Source organism: Hylobates moloch, unplaced genomic scaffold, assembly GCF_009828535.3.
Source record: "Hylobates moloch isolate HMO894 unplaced genomic scaffold, HMol_V3 SCAFFOLD_13, whole genome shotgun sequence".
In the NCBI taxonomy this organism is placed as follows: Eukaryota; Metazoa; Chordata; class Mammalia; order Primates; family Hylobatidae; genus Hylobates; species Hylobates moloch.
This window is the reverse complement of record NW_026652288.1, coordinates 11,073,984-11,091,462: the sequence shown is the minus strand read 5'-3', so window position 1 is coordinate 11,091,462 and position 17,479 is coordinate 11,073,984. Positions and strand designations below refer to the sequence as shown.

General features: G+C 47.3%; 1 protein-coding gene, 1 non-coding gene and 1 pseudogene across 3 annotated transcripts in view; 1 reads left to right on the top strand and 2 right to left on the bottom strand.

The window, feature by feature from the left end:
• GREB1 (growth regulating estrogen receptor binding 1) overlaps positions 1-13,555 on the bottom strand; it is an 86,168-nt gene extending 72,613 nt beyond the window's left edge. The window contains exons 1-3 of one of the 2 annotated variants that reach the window (XM_058426954.1): positions 13,238-13,555; positions 7,402-7,521; positions 3,337-3,513 (exon numbers count right to left, since the gene is read on the bottom strand). In XM_058426954.1, the coding sequence (XP_058282937.1) occupies positions 3,337-3,513; positions 7,402-7,521; positions 13,238-13,394 (454 nt within the window). In that variant the 5' untranslated portion in view covers positions 13,395-13,555. The remainder of the gene's footprint in view (positions 1-3,336; positions 3,514-7,401; positions 7,522-13,237) is intronic. The other variant, XM_032172227.2, reaches the window with a different exon arrangement.
• On the top strand, positions 8,212-8,330 carry LOC116481285 (5S ribosomal RNA). The gene has a single exon (XR_004251464.1). It is a non-coding gene; the product is annotated as a 5S ribosomal RNA (ribosomal RNA).
• Positions 8,623-8,797, bottom strand: LOC116481382 (U2 spliceosomal RNA; annotated as a pseudogene).
• Positions 13,556-17,479: the final 3,924 nt, after the last annotated feature.

Below are 17,479 nucleotides of genomic sequence, written 5' to 3'. Positions count from 1 at the left end.
CAAGATTGGCCATGTGTTGGTAACCTTTAAAGAAGGCTAGATCACCTCATACCATGAGACTCTGTACTTCTGTAGTTTGAAAATAGCTCCTTTTCCAGGCAGAACCCGGCTGGGCACCCCACCCCACCATGCTCTCCGCCAGCCTCCACTCCAGCCACAGAGCACTCTAGCCACTTCTCCAGTGCGCCATGCTGTCATGTACAGGGAGTTCCCTCTGCTGAGATGCCCTTCATCCTCCAGGACCTGGGCACCAGGGCCAGACCCTCAGGGTTCAAACAGCAGGGTGGCCCTGAGCAAGTGAGTTAGCCTCTCTGTCCCTTCATTTCTGTATATAACTCGAGATAATAATAGACCCACTGCATTGGCTATTTTAACTTATTTTGTGCAGTTTCTGGCATACGATAAATGCTCAAAAAGTGCCGACTGCTGTTAGTGTTTGGTTTCTGTTGCTGTTATTCTCCAATTGGCAAAATTCCACTCATTTTTCAGGGCCCAACTCAGATACCACATCCTCCCATTCCCATCCTCACTGGGAGCCGGTGTGCCCCTCCGATTCCTGGAGCACCTTACCGTCTCTGCTGGACCATGTCACACACGGATGTACCGTAAGATTTATTGACAGAGTCGTTTGTTGTGGACTTCTAGGCTGATTCTTGGTGTGCCTACATCCCCCCACCCTGCCCCCAGACGTAACTGAAGGTCCAGGCTTTTGTTTCACGTTATATATTCCGTAAATGCATGCTGAATTCTTTGCCTGCTGAATGAACAAAGGACTCATTTACTCCCATCTAAGAAAAAACAATCTAGTGGGATATGTTTTCCTTTTTTATGTCTGAGCTGTCAACCCACTTAGATAAATTACTGGGCAATAAACTGAAACACACACCTAGATTTTAATCTTTCAGCTTTTCAGATAAAAGACCTGAGTTGATTAAAAGTCACGAAAACAAGTCTCCCAATACTGCTGCTTCCCTCAAGGTATTCCCCAGCCTGTATTTTATAGATCACTAAAAAGCACTGAGCCCTGCAGGGCTGGAGGGGTCACCTTGTCCTGTATAGCCCTCAGACTTAATTGCAGGAAACCTAAACAGTGTTAAGTACGCAAGCTGAGAGCATAAAGTTATTTTATTAAAAGAAGAAAGTGATGGTTATTACCAACCAGGCCTTGTCACCCATTTCAGATGGCTTTGGCAAGCAATTAACAAAGCTCCTACTTCCTCTCCTGGAGGAGCTGGCTCTGTTACTGGGCTGATGGTGAAGGAACTGAAAGATCCTCGTCTCCACGGGCCAAGAGGCAGAGCCTCCTTGATTTATTATCCTGGCAATTCCTTTACAGTCACAAAGTGGTGGAATCCAGACGAATCCCCGGCCACCACCAGATCAAACGCTAAGGCGGCCACCAGGCACCAGGCACGGCCTCGCGTACTCACTTTCATCCTGGGCGACTGTCGTAAGCATTCGGTCTGTCATTGAATTAGTCCATCAGCTTCTTTGCTAGAGTGGGTTTTCTGGAATGGTTGTATTTTAGAGAACTAGTTACAGTGAGTCCATGAGCCTGCCTCAAGAGAGTTAGCCAAAATGTTTTCTCTCTTTATCACTGTCTAGTGGTGCTGTCCCTCGAGTTAGCATTCACCTGCCTTGTGTCGGAGTTCACACACGTGTGTGTCCCCAGCGCCTTTGTGGCAGGAGCCATTGCGTTTTCTTCTCCCCTCTCTCCATCTTTCATCCTTTGCACAGCTCCTCAGACATAAAGTATGCTCAATAACTACCTGTGGAGTGAGTCCATCCTCCCAGCTTTTGGAACTGTATCAAGCGCAAAACTGGAGGCTTCAATGTCTATACCCATGGAAAATATGTAAGAAATTGTGGGGGTTTTCAACCTAAAAGTTTTTCCCATAAATTCTCACAATCAAATTTGCTTCTGCGTGAAGACTGTTCCTGAGGCTACATCTGAAGTGGGTTATTACCAATCCTGCCTCCTGCCCAGATTTCCTCCAAAGAAGATGCCAGGCCAGATGGAGGGGCCGGACCCACAGTCACGGGATGAGAACAGACTGCCAAAGGGCCAGGGCACATGTGGAAGTCACCTCCCGGCTTCATGGATGAGGACGCAGAAGCCCAGGGGGGCACACAGGGACCTGTGGGCAAATGCAGGGCAGGAACCCAGATCCCCGGGCTCTCAGGTCCACACCTCGGGTGTCCCTAGATTTTACTCCACAATGGGGGAGGGCTGCTGAGTGATGGCGTGGCACACAGTAAGAACTCAATTACATCATATGAGCAAAGGCAGCCAGGCTTGGCAAGGCCTGGCCTCAGCTCTGCACTCAGAGCCTTAGTGGGCCAGCGGTTGTTGGAAAGATCAAAGGCTAGTGGTGCCGGTGGCTGGAAGGGAAAACGGTGGCTCCCCCACCTTGACCTTGACCACAACATGTTCAAGACCATGTGGGATGGTACCGGGTAGAATCTGGAGCCAGGAAGACTTGAGTTTGAATCCTGGCTCTGTCCTCTTTACTCATGCGGCCTTGGGCAAGTTAACAGATCCAAGCCCACCTATAAAACTGAGGTAATAAAGACCACCTCTTGACTGGGCGTGGTGGCTCATGCTTGTAATCCCAGGACTTTGGGAGGCCAAGGTGGGCAGATCACTTGAGGCCAGGAGTTCGAGACCAGCCTGGCCAACATGGTGAAACCCCATCTCTACTAAAAATACAAACATTAGCCGGGTGTGGTGGCGCACACCTGTAATCCCAGCTATTTGGGTGGCTGAGGCATGAGAATCACTTGAACCCAGGAGGTGGGGGTCACAGTGAGCTGAGATAGTGCCACTGCACTCCAGCCTGGGCAACAGGGAGAGACTCTGTCTCAAAATAAACAAACAAACAAACAAACAAACAAGCAAACAAACAGACCACGTCTTGAGAGATGAGTGATAAACCAAAGGGGAAAACAGATACAGGGTGCCTGGCAGTCCTTCAGGACAGAACATTCTGGAAGCAGCAACACACTCGGCCTCATTCTCCTCTGCCTCTGTAGGCTGTTTCTGAGATGGTCTAGGACAGGGTTTGTCACCCATTCTTGACACAAGCAGGCACTTAGGGAGGTTTGAAGAATAAATGTATGAAAAATGAATGCTAAATGTTGAGCTTTCTGCAGGGATGCAGTCATACTGTAAATGCATCTCATTTGCATTCCATTCCACAAATAACTCGTCTACCAAAAAAACAAGGCTACATGCTGCGCCTGGGGTCTGTTGCCACCACCCCCAGCTATGACCTCCCTTGACCCTGCTCTACCCCGTGCAGAAGGAGCCACAGAGGATGACAAAGCAGCACTTACCAAGAAGAGCATTGTGGCCACTGTCATCCGGCAAGAACCTCTTGTCAACGGCGCACACCAGGAGATGGTCTGGCAGGCTGGGGGACTTGGCCCCCACGAGGAGAAAGCCCGCAGGGACGTCAATGGGCTCGTTGGAAATGGAGACAAGGCGCAGGTCCTTCCCGGCCTGGCAGAACCCTAGGAGGGGTGGACAGGGCTTACACGCTGCCCAGGGCTTCCCAGAAGCAGGGTCACAGGGGCAAAGGGAGGAAATGTTCGGGGTCTGCTCAGGTGAAACCCTTACCTCTGGGTGTGCTTGACCTCAGAATTAATCCTGAGAGATAAAACTACGATCTTGGTTGGCCGGGCATGGTTGCTCATGCCTGTAATCCCAGCACTTTGGGAAGCTGAGGCGGGAGGATCACTTGAGGTCAGGAGTTCAAGACCAGCCTGGCCAATGTAGTGAAACCCCATCTACTAAAAATACAAAAATTAGCCAGGGATAGTGGCACACACCTGCAATCCCAGCTACTCGTGAGGCTGAGGCAGAAGAATCATTTGAACCCAGAAGGCAGAGGTTGCAGTAAGCCGAGATTGTGCCCCGTACTCCAGCCTAAGCAATAAAGTGAGACTCCATCTCAAAAAAAAAAAAAAATATATATATATATATAAAATCATAGTTATCCACGACACAGATCACACATTATTTGTCTATCGGTGCCACCATGTGATGCACATTAATGTGCAAATGAAGCTCAACAGGAAGAAATTTTAAACACATGATGGTAAATGGAAACATACACAAGATAAATCCATAAGAAACTGAGGGTCCTCTGATGTTTTTTACATGCTGCATTTTATGGGGATGAAGAAGAGGCCATCATGAAAAATGAAGGCTGAGAATCCGATAGCGTCGGTTTCTTCTAGGGGGTCATGGAGAGGACGGGCGGCCAGGGCACAGGCACAGAGCAGGCCGAGAGCACGGAGATTCTCATTCCATGCTCTTCAGAACCTTTTGTGTTTTAGAGCTTGTAAATACATTTCCTATTCAAATAATACATTTCTACAAATATCTGGGGGGAAACGTAAAAATAGAGGCCAGCTGAGATTAATTTGGATAAGGCTTTTCCAGGGTCTTGTCCCAGGTAAGGGCACACCCAGCCCCATCTCCTGTGCTTCCTGTAGCTTTAGCTCCCGACTGAGACCTCTGTGGGAGCCCCAGCGAGCCGAGGCCTTCCCAGCAGAGCTCTGCAGGATGTCATGAAGACTTTCCTCCTGCGTGCAGTGCTTCCCCACTCACCACGCATTTGCTCCATGGCTTCCCATGTGCCTCTGGGCGGGGGCAGTAGAAAGCAACACCTGTTGGGGGGACGCTGGCAGGCATGGGGCCAGCACCACCGCATGCCAGGCACTGATGAGGCAGGCTCTGCAAAGCTCTCATCACCTGCAGTGAAGTGTTGCTGTTCCCATTTTGAAGACAGGGAAACTGAGGCTCAGAGAGGTTGAGTGATTTGCTGAAAGCTACAGAGAGGTGGACCAGGAAGGGAGCCCAAGCTGACTCCCAGGTCTGGGGCATGATATGGTCTGGCTGTGCCCCCACCTACAGCTCATCTTAAACTGTAACTCCCACAATTCCCACATATTGTGGGAGGGATCCGGTGGGAGGTAACTGAATCATGGGGGTGGGTCTTTCCCACGCTATTCTCATGATAGTGAATATGTCTCACGAGATCTGATGGTTTTAAAAAGGGGAGTTTCCCCACCCCAGCTCTCTTGTCTTGTCTGCTGCCATGTGATGTGCCTTTCACCTTCCAGCATGATTGTGAGGCCTCCCCAGCCACGTGGAACTGTAGGTCTAAGAAACCAGTTTCTTTTGAAAATTGCCCGATCTTGGGTATGTCTTTATCAGCAGTGTGAAAATGGACTAATACAGGGCAGTTCCTTGCATTGGCTTGGGGAAGGGAGGTCAATTCCCTGAGGTCAAAGTCAATCCCCAGAGGTCCCCTAACTCTCTGACCTAGGTCCCTCCCAGCCTGGTGTGGTCCATGCCTTCTGAAGAGCTGGAGGGATGTAGGCCATGAGTAGTCACAGTGTTTACTGTATTTATTTGGAAATTATGTAAAAATATAATGACCATTGGGGAGTTTACCTCTTAACGTTTTTTTTTTTTTTTAAGAGATAGGATCTTGCTATATTGCCCAGGCTGGCCTCGAAGTCTGGGCTCAAGCAATCCTCCTGCCTCAGCCTCCCGGTAGCTGGGACTTGACTACTTGTGCCACCATGCCTGGCTGAAGAGTTCACCTCCTATCATTTAATTCAGTGGTCTTTTAAATACTTGGACACTAGAAGTCCTACCTCACTAAGAGCCACCCTATTGCCTTCCCCTTGCCTGGAAGAGCAGCCCAGCGAGGGCCGAGTCCCTCCCCTCCCAGTCATCATGCTCAGGGTCAAGTCCAGGCCTCAAGGCAGAACACATAGGGCCTTCACACCAAGTCTCATCCCTCCTCCGAGCCTGGCTCTGCCACACCTCAGGCCCCTACATAAATAATCTGCTAGCAGTTCCCCCAAATGAGCTGTAATTTCACCCGACTAAGCCTTTGCACATGCTGTTCCCTCTGTCTGGAACTTCCCAGCTTCCTCCACCCTCCACAGTCTCCTGGCTGACTCCTACTAATCCTCCAAAACCCGAAGGGCAACCTCCTCCAAGAAGCCTTCCCAAAACTACCTGCGTTAGAGCCCCTCCTCTGCTCCACGCACCCCTGCTTGCTCTCAACTGTGTGCAAAGTATCCACTTCCCTGTATAGCTCCCATCAAACAGGGATCTCTCGTCCCATTTATCTCCATATTTCCAGAGCAAAGAGTTCAATAATTACTTCAATTACTGCTTAATTTAATAATAACCAGTTAGTTATCTTAAATAACTAAGGACTGAGCACAATGCCTGGACATAGTAGGCATTCCAAAAATATTTGTATGGGGGTACCATAGTGTCATATGTAAACCATTTTACAAATAAGGAAGTGGAGGCTCAGAGAGACGCAGTGATTGGCCCGCAGCTATTCAACTATCTGCTAAGCAGCATGGCCTGCATGTTCCACTTGTGTCTGATGCCCAAGCTGATGTTCTCGCCACTAACTGGCCTCCCCCCTTGACTGGCATGGTGTCAGACAGATGAACTCACTAGCAAAGAGGTTGTGTGGCTCATGGGTGGCAGAGTCAGGGGTGTACACCAAGCCTGAGTGCACAGCACAAGCTCTCAGCACAGGACTAAGCTGCCACCCACCCAGCATCTCCTGTTGGGGGGGTGAGGCCTCAGCTCCTCAACAGTGAAACTGTACCATTACTGATCGTACAGGGTCCCTGAGATTATGTGTATTTGCCTGTTCAACATTGACATACTGATGGGTATGAAAGATTATTCCAGCCAGGCATGGGGGCTCACGCCTGTAATCCCAGCACTTTGGGAGGCTGAGGTGGGTGGATCACCCGAGGTCAGGAGTTCGAGACCAGCCTGGTCAACATGGTGAAACCCCATCTCTACTAAAAACATAAAAATTAGCCAGGCATGGTGGCATGTGCCTATAATCCCAGCTACTCGGGAGGTTGAGGCAGAATTGCTTGAACCCAGGAGGCAGAGGTTGCAGTGATTTGAGATTGCACCACTGCACTCCAGCCTGGGCAACAGAAAGAAAGAAAGAAAGATTATTCTTCCTAATCACTTCTGAGTTCAATATGCTGTGCAAACAGGCCTGAGTAGGGAAAATGTATTCTAGGTTCCAAGCAACCAACACAGAAAAATGAATGTCTGGCTCCCAAGCCACTGGTAAAGTTGAGGCTGTCCAAAGAGTGGCACGGAGGCCTGCCTTAGCATCCCAGGATGGTGTCTCTGGAGCTCCTGTTTCAGGAGGGCAGGCCGGGCCAGCACCTGCCGGGGGCCCACGGGCGTGGCTCACACCTCAGGGAAAGCAAAGAGGAAGAGCAAAGAGGACCCCTGCGGCACACAGTCACAGGCCCAGTCACCGGCCTGGCCACTGCCTCCGGGCAGCATGGCAGGTACTGCCTGGCCAGGAGCTGGCAGAGGCTCACCGTCTGTGGTGCAGCATCCTTCAGGCAGAGGGTGCAGCTGGAAAGGGTTTGGGGGGCTGTTTGTTTCCAGCCCTCCTTCTCCCTCTTCTTCCTCTTCCTCGTTGTTCACTCGGCTACCACCTAGATGGGGGAAGAAGAGTGATGAACAAGGCAGCTGCTGTCTGGCCTCAGAGCTTCCCCCAGGGCCTTTCCTCTGCCTGCATTCTCAGGCTCAACAAGCCCAACAAGTCCCTACGGGACTAATCCAGAATGGGTTCCACCCATCTTTAACAAGTACTCAGAAAGTCTAGCTAGTTCGGAATTAACTTGTCCTTACAAACGGTCTGTCAGTCCGGTTTTATCAACCTTCTTTACTGGAGGGAAAAGCTGAGGCTTGCTCGGGTTGGATGAGACTTGCCCAAGGTCACACTGCACACAGACCTGGGCCTCATGACTCCAGATTCAGGTTCACTCCTCTTCCATCTGCCACAGCTGCACGTACACTAGAGGTTTAATATGTATCGAATTGGTCGATAAGGACTGAGCGCAACGCCTGGACATAGTAGCATTCCAAAGATATTTGTGTAGATGGCACCATAGTGTCATATGAAGACCATTTTACAGAAAAGGAAATGGAGGCTCAGAGAGATCCAGCAATTGGCCCACAGCTATTCAACTATGTGCTAAGTAGCATGGCCCACACGTTCCCAGATGTGTGTGATGCCCAAGCTGATGCTCTTTCCCCTAACCTGCACTGCTTCATTTGGGACACAAAATATAGGTAGTATGAACAGCTTTACACACTACAAGACAGCTGTCAAACTACACCTTGTCTATGGCCATACCACCCTGAACGCACCTGATCTCGTCTGATCTCAGAAGCTAAGCAGGGTCGGGCCTGGTTAGTACTTGGATGGGAGACCTCCTGGGAATACCAGGTGCTGTAGGCCAGGCGCGGTGGCTCAAGCCTGTAATCCCAGCACTTTGGGAGGCCGAGGCAGGTGGGTCACCTGAGGTCAGGAGTTCGAGACCAGCCTGGCCAACATGATGAAACCCTGTCTCTACTGAAAACACAAAAAATTAGTTGGGTGTGGTGGTGCATGCCTGTAATCCCAGCTACCCAGGAGGCTGAGGCAGGAGAATCGCTTGAGCCTGGGAGGTGGAGGTTGCAGTGAGCCAAGATCACGCCACTGCACTCCGGCCTGGGCAACAAGAGCAAAAACTCCGTCTCAAACAACAAAAAAAAATTATCCCCAAGGGAAGAACGCATGTAAAACATTACTAGACACACAAACACACACACATACAAACAGCCATTCTAGAACAGGGTCAGGTATGGTATGGCTATAGGAAGCTTTCTTTAAACTGATAAGAACAGATACTACACTTGGTCTTAGCCAAAAGGCCGAGAAGCGATGTAGGAAGCTTTTTATAAGTGAAATAATATTTCGGAAGGAATGGTCACTGTTGAACAGGTCAGGAGAGCCTCGAGGTGGCCATGGAAATCCTGCAACTCCCTGGACACACGCTCTGTCACTACAGGGAAATGAAATTATCTCAGCTGTGGCAGGCAGGATCTCTGCCCTCACTCATCCCTGTATTCTAGGCACCCCACAAGGAAGCTAAGTATAACTGTGTGTTGGGCAGCCCAGTGGCTCCGGGTACACAGAATCGTACCTTATTCACTAAGCACTGCTGGAGAAGGCAGGATCTCAGGCTGTTGAAATTTAGTCCTGCCAACTTCTTGTAAGTTAGACATTTGGGGTAAAAATCTTTCTCAACTTCTCTATCTTTAAATGTCATTTAATAAATAGCATACAGAGTTCTTCAGCGAACAGGGTCATTATGAACATCCTTAAATACACTGGGCCAGGATACAGACACTCTTCGCTTCTTCTTTTTTTTTTGAGATGGAGTTTCTTTCTTGTCGCCCACACTGGAGTAAAATGGTGCCATCTCGGCTCACTGCACTCTCCGCCTCCCAGGTTCAAGCGATTCTCCTGCCTCAGCCTCCTAAATAGCTGGAATTACAGGCGCCTACCACTATGCCCAACAAATTTTTGTATTTTTAGTAGAGATGGGGTTTCACCATGTTGGCCAGGCTGGTCTCCAACTCCTGATCTCAGGTGATCCACCTGCCTCGGCCTCCCAAAGTGCTGAGATTATAGGCATGAGCCACCACGCCCGGCCCACTTCTTATTTCTTTGTCTTATCTTCCAGTGTTGGTTTATTTGCTGTCAAGTCTCAAACTCTCACTTAACTTGGCTCTAACACCGTCCATCCATCCACAAGGCTAAGCAACCTAGGTTAATGATGAAATCATGTGTAGTAGAAAGAGATTGGACTGGAAATCAGGGAACTCAAGTTTCCGTACTAGCCTGGGCCACTGCCTATGTGGATGCAGGAAAATTACTTAACCTCTCTGTGCATCTGATCCTGCATCTTTAAAATGAGGTGGTTAATCCAGACAAACCCTAAGGTCACCTGGAGTTGTGATGGCCTATGTGGAAAAACATGGTCCTCAGAGCTGCACGGGATGTTCCAGATGTGATTTAAATGGTAGAGCACACTGGAAACATAGCCTCACAATGGCTACCATTTCAAACGGGACAAGAGGCAGAAGAAGCTGAACGTTTCCAGCAGGTGGGAGCTATGACTTTGGGAAAGTCACAGCAGGTAGTGACTCAAGAATTCTTGATCTCTCAGTCTTCTGGGCTTGGAGGACACAGAGGTGGTAGGAAGGCTGTGAGGAGATTACCCAGAGGTGGGGTGGGGAGGGAGATACATTCTTGAGCCTGCTTCAGATGCTTTCTTTCTGCCATTACATACAGCAGGTGTGGTTTTAGCAGAAGGTGTAAAGAGTCATGCCCAGACCCCAGGGGCCAGCAATGCAGTACAGGTCTCCATGTCAGGGACAGAGAAGACTCTGCAAAATCGACTCTGGTCTCTAAGCCAGCACCACAGAGGCTCAGAGGGGGATGGCACAGATGCCAACGATCAGTGAAATAAGGGAGACACATCCCAGGAAAACTAACACCAGCAGCCCCCAAGGCCCGCACCGTCGCAGCCAAGGGCACACCCGGGAATGCCTGCATGTGATTCTGCTAAGCTGCTAAGAACAGCAATTCAGACTCTTAGAAGGCATGAAAGAAAAGGGTCGTAAGCCTCAAAAGGTCAAAGAAAGAGCTCAAAATCCAGTCAGTAAGAAAGCAGGATTAAAGGTCAAAGGTCTACATCAGATATTCCAGGGGCTGTGATGGGAAGATCTGCCAGCAACAAGCTCGAGGGGACATTCCTGCCTGGGAGCAGACTAAACCAGACGTGTTTACCCAGGTCTCCTGGCAGGACGAGAGCTCTAAAATGGCTTTAGACAAAACCAACTGGATTGGGAGCTTAGAATCCTGATAACAAAACACAGGAACTCAGGGGCCTGGAGCGCCACTTCCCTCCATTCCGTACAAGGCTACTGCTTTTAATGTTGACATGCAATTGTGTTTTCTTTCCATGAGCAGAAACTCTATGGCATTCTAAATGGGTGGGACTACAGGATTTTACCTATGTCCTGTTTAATGAATAAATACTTATCCCAAAATGCTGGACAGTGTCTGTTTTGTTGATCTCTCTTTTTAAAAAAAAAAATCAAGAATGTATAAGGGTTTTTCCCCTAAAGGAGGTGGTAGGTTAACAGCCCTAATTCAAAGAACAAAGTAATAAGACTCCTGCTAAATCTCCCTCACAAATACATAAAATGTTAACAGACCAAGGGGTGTTCAGTATACCAGCACCCCGGTCATAAAAACCATCTTTAATGTCATTGTCTGAAGAAGGCCAGCAATGAGATAAGAAACCCCAACAAACAGACACAACGAGATGTGGCCTGGATAAGCCTGTCTGCGCCAGGTTTGACTCTGCAGAAAGCAGGGGCTCTGAGTGCTTGGTTTAGGGTAACATTTAGCAAACCAAAAAGAGTCTGTCTCTTCCCACCAGCCCCATCAGCCCCCTTGTTTTCCTGCACTAGAAAACCAAACTCTCAGAGGACTTCTCTCTTCTGTTTGTCGGATAAATGGGAAAATCACAGGGCCAGTTCCAGTTTTCATACCAACGTGGAGCTGGACAAGCCGGCTGAGAGCTGGCAGGGAACCTTCAGCCACAGCACCGGAGGAATGAAGGCTTAAGCCTCAGCACTGTCCCTGGACAGTGCCACATGTCCAACAGCAGATAAGGGCACCCTGAGCTGTCGGAATGTCAGACACAGCCTCCCAGTTAAAGATGGGCAGAAAGCAACTATCAAGATCTTTCGACAGGAGAGAAAGCTGATTTGGAATCCTCAAAGGGCTTTCTACTTCTCTCTCGCCCTGTGGGCAGCCCTGGGCCTACTCGACCCCTTGTCTGTCCCCTTTTTATCTCAGAGCTTGGCCAAAGCTGAGTACGCAACTGCTGCTCAGTCACTCAAGCTTCCAGCAAGCCACCCTTCCATCTTCCCAAATCACAGAATTCAATTGCTTCAGCTTGTGAGGTGAAAGCACTTTGTGGATTTTAAGGTATCATTCAAATAAACATTACCATCAATATCACTATTATGAATCCATCATTAGCCACAAAGCTCTTCAATTCTATAGACGTAGAGGATGACCAGGTAATTCATATTCCACCAAAGTCTTTCAACTGGCCAAAAACAGTCCATAAAATACTCTCCAGCCATTCCTCGGCTCCCCATAAAATCACAGTCACGTCTCCCATGCCAGAAAACATCGGTGCTTTTGATGTGAATGCCAGCGATTCTCAGTTTTCCTAATGCATGGTTTTGATCACAGTCTAGTTTCTCTCAGACCCACATCCAGTTCTTCCAGGGGTTTAGAAGGGCTATTTGCAAGGTTAATTTAGTAAGGATGTTTTAAACAATGACACAGAAATGCCTCCCTGCTAGAATAAGGAACTATCAGATCTCACACAAGCTCAGTGCAGGGCCCTGCTTGAAGACAAGCACCTCCACACCTCGTTTTTTTCTAGGTACAATTCACCTCCACACCTCGTTTTTCTCTAGGTACAATTCTCTCCAACCCAACCATCCCCTTCCACATACACACTCACGCATAGCAAGACCATCCCAGCACAAGACCTGGCTCACTCAGTGCTTTCTTCTTTAATTCTAGTTAATTAATTTTTGTTTTAAAGTATAGCCCCTTTTCACTTCGATAGCTAAGAGAAGTCTGCGGGTAACTTCAAGTCAAAGACATCAACTTACAAAAAGAACTTCCATAACAGAGCTATCTCATACTATGGATCACCGAGGGGTTACTTCTGACACGAAAACACACAGCTATAAAAAACAATCGTTTCAATCTCTGCATAATTAAATAAACTCTAAAAAGTCATCCCCATGCCTGAAGAGAATTTAGTTGTTTATTCTTGGCATATATTAAATTTATAAGGGTTTGCTTTTGGTTTTTAAAAGTTTCTAAGAGTTCTCATACCTACTATTACTTTGCAAAGATCACAGGACAAAGAGAAGGAATATATTGCTGAGGGTCAAAAGCGTGTTAAAATTTCTTGCTTTTCCAAGTGAAAATGTCAAACCTTCTAAAGGAGCATAAGTAACAACCGATTGAGAACAATTTGTCCTCTTCCTTTCTCCTACTGATTCAATGAATAATTTCACTTTTTGCAATTTTATGGCTGAAACTTATTTACATTTTAGCCAAAGTAAGAACTTGTACACAGTTTTTCTTTTTCTAATAATTCTTTTCTGCTAGATTCAACGTTATCTACATAAAGAAAAGAGTTTCAAGTTCTGGTGCTAACATTAACTGCGCACAATAAAAGAAATACACAAATAAAAGCAATGTGCATCTCCCACCTTCCAGAGCGGCAAGCTGCTGCTCAGCTTCCAGGTACAGCTGGGAAAAGATGGGCCTGGGCACCAGGTTGTTGGACCGCAGGGATGCCTCGATGGAATTGTGCAAGACCTCTTCAAAGCGTGTCGTCTTCAGCTGTCCAGCGTAAGAATTTCCCATCTTCAAGAGGATGGAGTCTTCTGTTTAAAATGGCATCTCAGATTCGGTGCAAAAGCCTGGCTCCACGCAAGGTAGAAGGTGAAACAGCTGCAAGGAGGAAGGGCCGTGTAGCCTCTGCTCAGCAAAGACGAAGAGAGGGTGGCTGTCCTCAGCTGCAGCTACTGCCGGGCAATTACAGGAAGTTATATAAGTAACAGCTTTCTCTAATTTAGCACTCAGCAGAGCCTGACGCTTCTTAGACTATTTCACTAGGAGCTGCCTCTTTTGCCATCCCCAGGTTTCATAGGACTCCCACTTTTCCCAGAGATGTGGTCCTGCCCGAGAGTTCCCAGACGAATGATGTTTCATTTTCCATGACCTGCAGACGAATGGCCCTCCAACACTCTTGTCAGTGACGGCAACTGAGCAATCCACCAAAACCAGTCCCAGATTTGAGGATTAGAAGAGCCGGCCTCCCCCCACCTTCCCAGAAGGTAGGCTAGCAGGTCTCCCATCACTGTCTTTGCTGGTAAAAGGCTGATTATTCTCATTCTTCCTTTAAAATGTTTTTTAATCTACTAAAAGTTTCCATGATTCAAGTAATACAGAATTACATCTGGAAAACCTGGAAATCACAGAGGAGTGGGAAAACGAGGAAAATCACTGACATTTCTATCCCCCAAGAGATTTATTTTCTATCCTCCCAAAATCACAGAGAACCGCCGTGATTTTTTTTCTGTAGCAGCTTAATCGAGATATAATTCACATACCTTACCACTTAAAGTAGACCACTCAATGGTTTTTCGTATATTCACAGTGTTGTGCAACTGTCATACGATCAATTTTAGAATGCTTTCATCACCCCATGAGGAAACCCCAGACCTATCACTCTGCAACCCTCCAACCCCTCCAGCTGGAGGCAACAATTAATTTATTTTCTGTCTCTATAGATTTGCTCATTCTGGATACTTTGTATAAATGGAATCATTCAGTACGAGGTCTTTTGTGACTGGCTTCTATCTAACGTTAGCACAATGTCTCCAAGAGTCATCTGTTTAGCATGAATCAATACTTCATTCCGACTCATGTATTTTGATGTATTGTTTTAGATTTAATTCTCTTCAGAACTTGCGGGTGGGAAGGGATAGGAGATTGTATTCACATAATTATAATCATACTATAATACACATTTTTTTTTCCTTGACATAAGCATTTCGCTCAACCCTCTTGCAAATGTTTTTAGAACAATTTTAATGGCTGCTTCCATTGAGTGAAAATGCTGATGTTTGTTCTGACATTTCTCCCTGATTATACATAGGGTTAAATTTCTATTTTCAGTCCTTCCCAAAAACAGGCATTTAAATGTGTATATGTCCCTAATGTTTTCCATTTATTTTCTATTTCATTACATTTAGCTATTTGTTATATTCCTGTTTTATTTCCTTTTGGTTTAACTTGTACTTTTTCCAAACTTTTCAAAATAGTTACCGTATTGTCATCTTTAGTTTTCATCTTCATTAACAACGAAGACATTTAAGGCTATACGTTATTCTCTGGGCACCTCCTTTGGTACAAGGTTTAGTATGAAGTGTTCTCCTTTTCATTTCTTTCTAGACAGCTTATCATTTCCCTCTGATCCCCTCTTTGATCCGTTAATTATACAGGAGTGTGTGTTTAATTTTTAAACAGTCAAGACAGCGACGGGTGGGGGGGGTGAGTTCAGCTTCATATCATTTACTTCCAGTTTTTAATAGATTATAATCAAGACTGTGGTCTTTAGAAACTCTACTTTTGAAGCTTGTTAAGGGTTTCTTTTTGCCATATACCTGCTGGAGTTTTACAGATATGAGAAAAGACATTCGTAAACTCTACAAGGGATGAAAGGAAATCAATCAAGATTATTCAACGGTTCTATATCCTTGTATGTCTCTTGTCTACTATCGTGTTCATCTTTAAAGTAGCATTTGACTTACGAAATGGCACCAGATGCCTGTGCTGAAGTGACCACAGAATAGCAGTTTCCTGCTTTCATCTACAATTACTGCACACACACCAGTTATGCAACTGGCTTCACCAGCCAGGCGAGATCTCCCATTCACTCTAACTCAAGCCATGTGTAATAAATTCCCTTGTCCTTGTTCTGTTGGTGGCAGAGTAGCTTCAAGATGTCATCCTTCGTGCCCTGAAAGAGCTCTGCTTTCCCTCCCAAAGGTATAATAACTGGTAGAGTCACGTTGATTTCCCGCCCCTATTGTAAGGAAGATTCAGCCTTTCCTCTTCCAACTAAAAGTTAATGGAAGGCATTAACCACTTCCTGCTTGTGGCAATAACTTCTGACCACAGGGCCCCTTGGTCAGCCTCTGCTTATGGCCTGGGGAAATAAGCTGTGGGAGGATTGCTTCAGGAATTAGCCCCAACAAAAAGAAAGTGCTCCTGAAAGAGAGAGGTCAGCAGCCGGAGTAACCTAACAGGAGAGCGGAAGAGGTTGCAGGGTCCTCTCGTCTGCCTTTTTTCTTGATCTGTGGCAGACTTTAATATGTGACTGAGGGGTTGCCAGCCACATTTGGGGACACCTGCATTATTCTCAACTCAGGGTGGTGTGTTTAAAGCTGCCGCCAACTAATAACATCCCAAATGCCCTCAACTGCCATAGCATCTTTGTCTACAGAGCTTAAGGCACACAGGAAGAAGCTTTAAGTTGGACTCGTTTTACATGGAGCCCCTGAAGAATCGTGTCCTCTGACGGAAAGAACACATCAGGGCATCCAGACCCTCCCTGCCCAAGGTCCTGTTCAGCTGACCTCACAGCTGATTGGCACCCAGGAGACTCCAGCAGCGAAGGGACATGTAGGCCTGATGTAGACGGGGCAATAAAAACGAAGAAGGAAAAGTAATATCCATTGTCCAGCCACTGCATGTGAGACACTGGGCACGCTCCCTACTTCACACACACGGTAGCCCATGGAAGAGGTATGATGAAGCTCATTTTATAAATGATACAATTGAATCTAGAGCTACATAGCCGGCAGAAATGCTTGCTGAAAAAAAAGAAATAGAATGGGGGAGAGAAAGATGGAGAAAGAGACGGAGAAACAAAAAACAACACGGCATAGAAAAGTGGGGTTTTTGTTTGTTTGTGTTTTGAAACAGGATCTCACTTTGTTGCCCAGGCTGGAGTGAGTGCAGTGGCATGATCTCGGTTCTGCAACCTCTGATCCTCCCACCTCAGCCTCCCCAAGTGGCTGGCACTACAGGAATATGCCACCACGCCCAGCTAATTTTCACATTCTTTGTAGAGATGGGGTTTCGCCATGTTGCCCAGGCTGGTCTCGAACTCCTGGGCTCAAGAGAGCTCCCAAAGTGCTGGGACCACAGGCGTGAGCCACCATGCCCGCCCAGTAAAGTTTTCATATCACAAAGTTAAAACTTTATTTTATAGTCCTAAACAAACATCAAAGTTTTAATGTCTGTAAGCAAATAGTGAAAGAAAAAATACCACTCCCTATCTAACGACACATTTGACATCAGAACAATAAACACATACCACTAAAGAAGAATGAAGAGGCATTGCAACAGTATTCAAATCTGCGGCTCTTTTTGTTATTCCATTGTGGCCACAACCAGTGTGGGGAGTTTCTAGATACCATGGCAGTGCTTTATCTTACAGACAGGCCCTGACTGCAAAGCCACACCTGCCAGGTGAGGAAGGTTTGGGCCAGACCGGTCCTGCCGTGGAGGCACATCTGGAGCTCTTTGACCCACTGGAATCCTGCATTTGACCAGTGGAGAACTAAAGACCCAGACAGAGAAGAGCCTAGTTCAAGGTCAAACACTAAAGCTTCAAGCCCCCCAAATGCCGCATGGAGTGGAGACCACACCTACAAAAGGCCTCCTTGGGATGGTCCTTCTTTCCCCGGCCTGGCCCTGACCACTCGCTCTCTGTCCATGGTCTCTTTGCTAGACCCCTGCTGCAGTTATTCAAGTCTGCAAACGGCCTGTCGGATTTCTTCCATGCCCTAACACATCACACCCACCGCCTGCATTCCAAGGCCTGAACCAGTTTCTCTCCAGGCTGGTGTGTGATGCTCTTCAACTACAGAATCTGA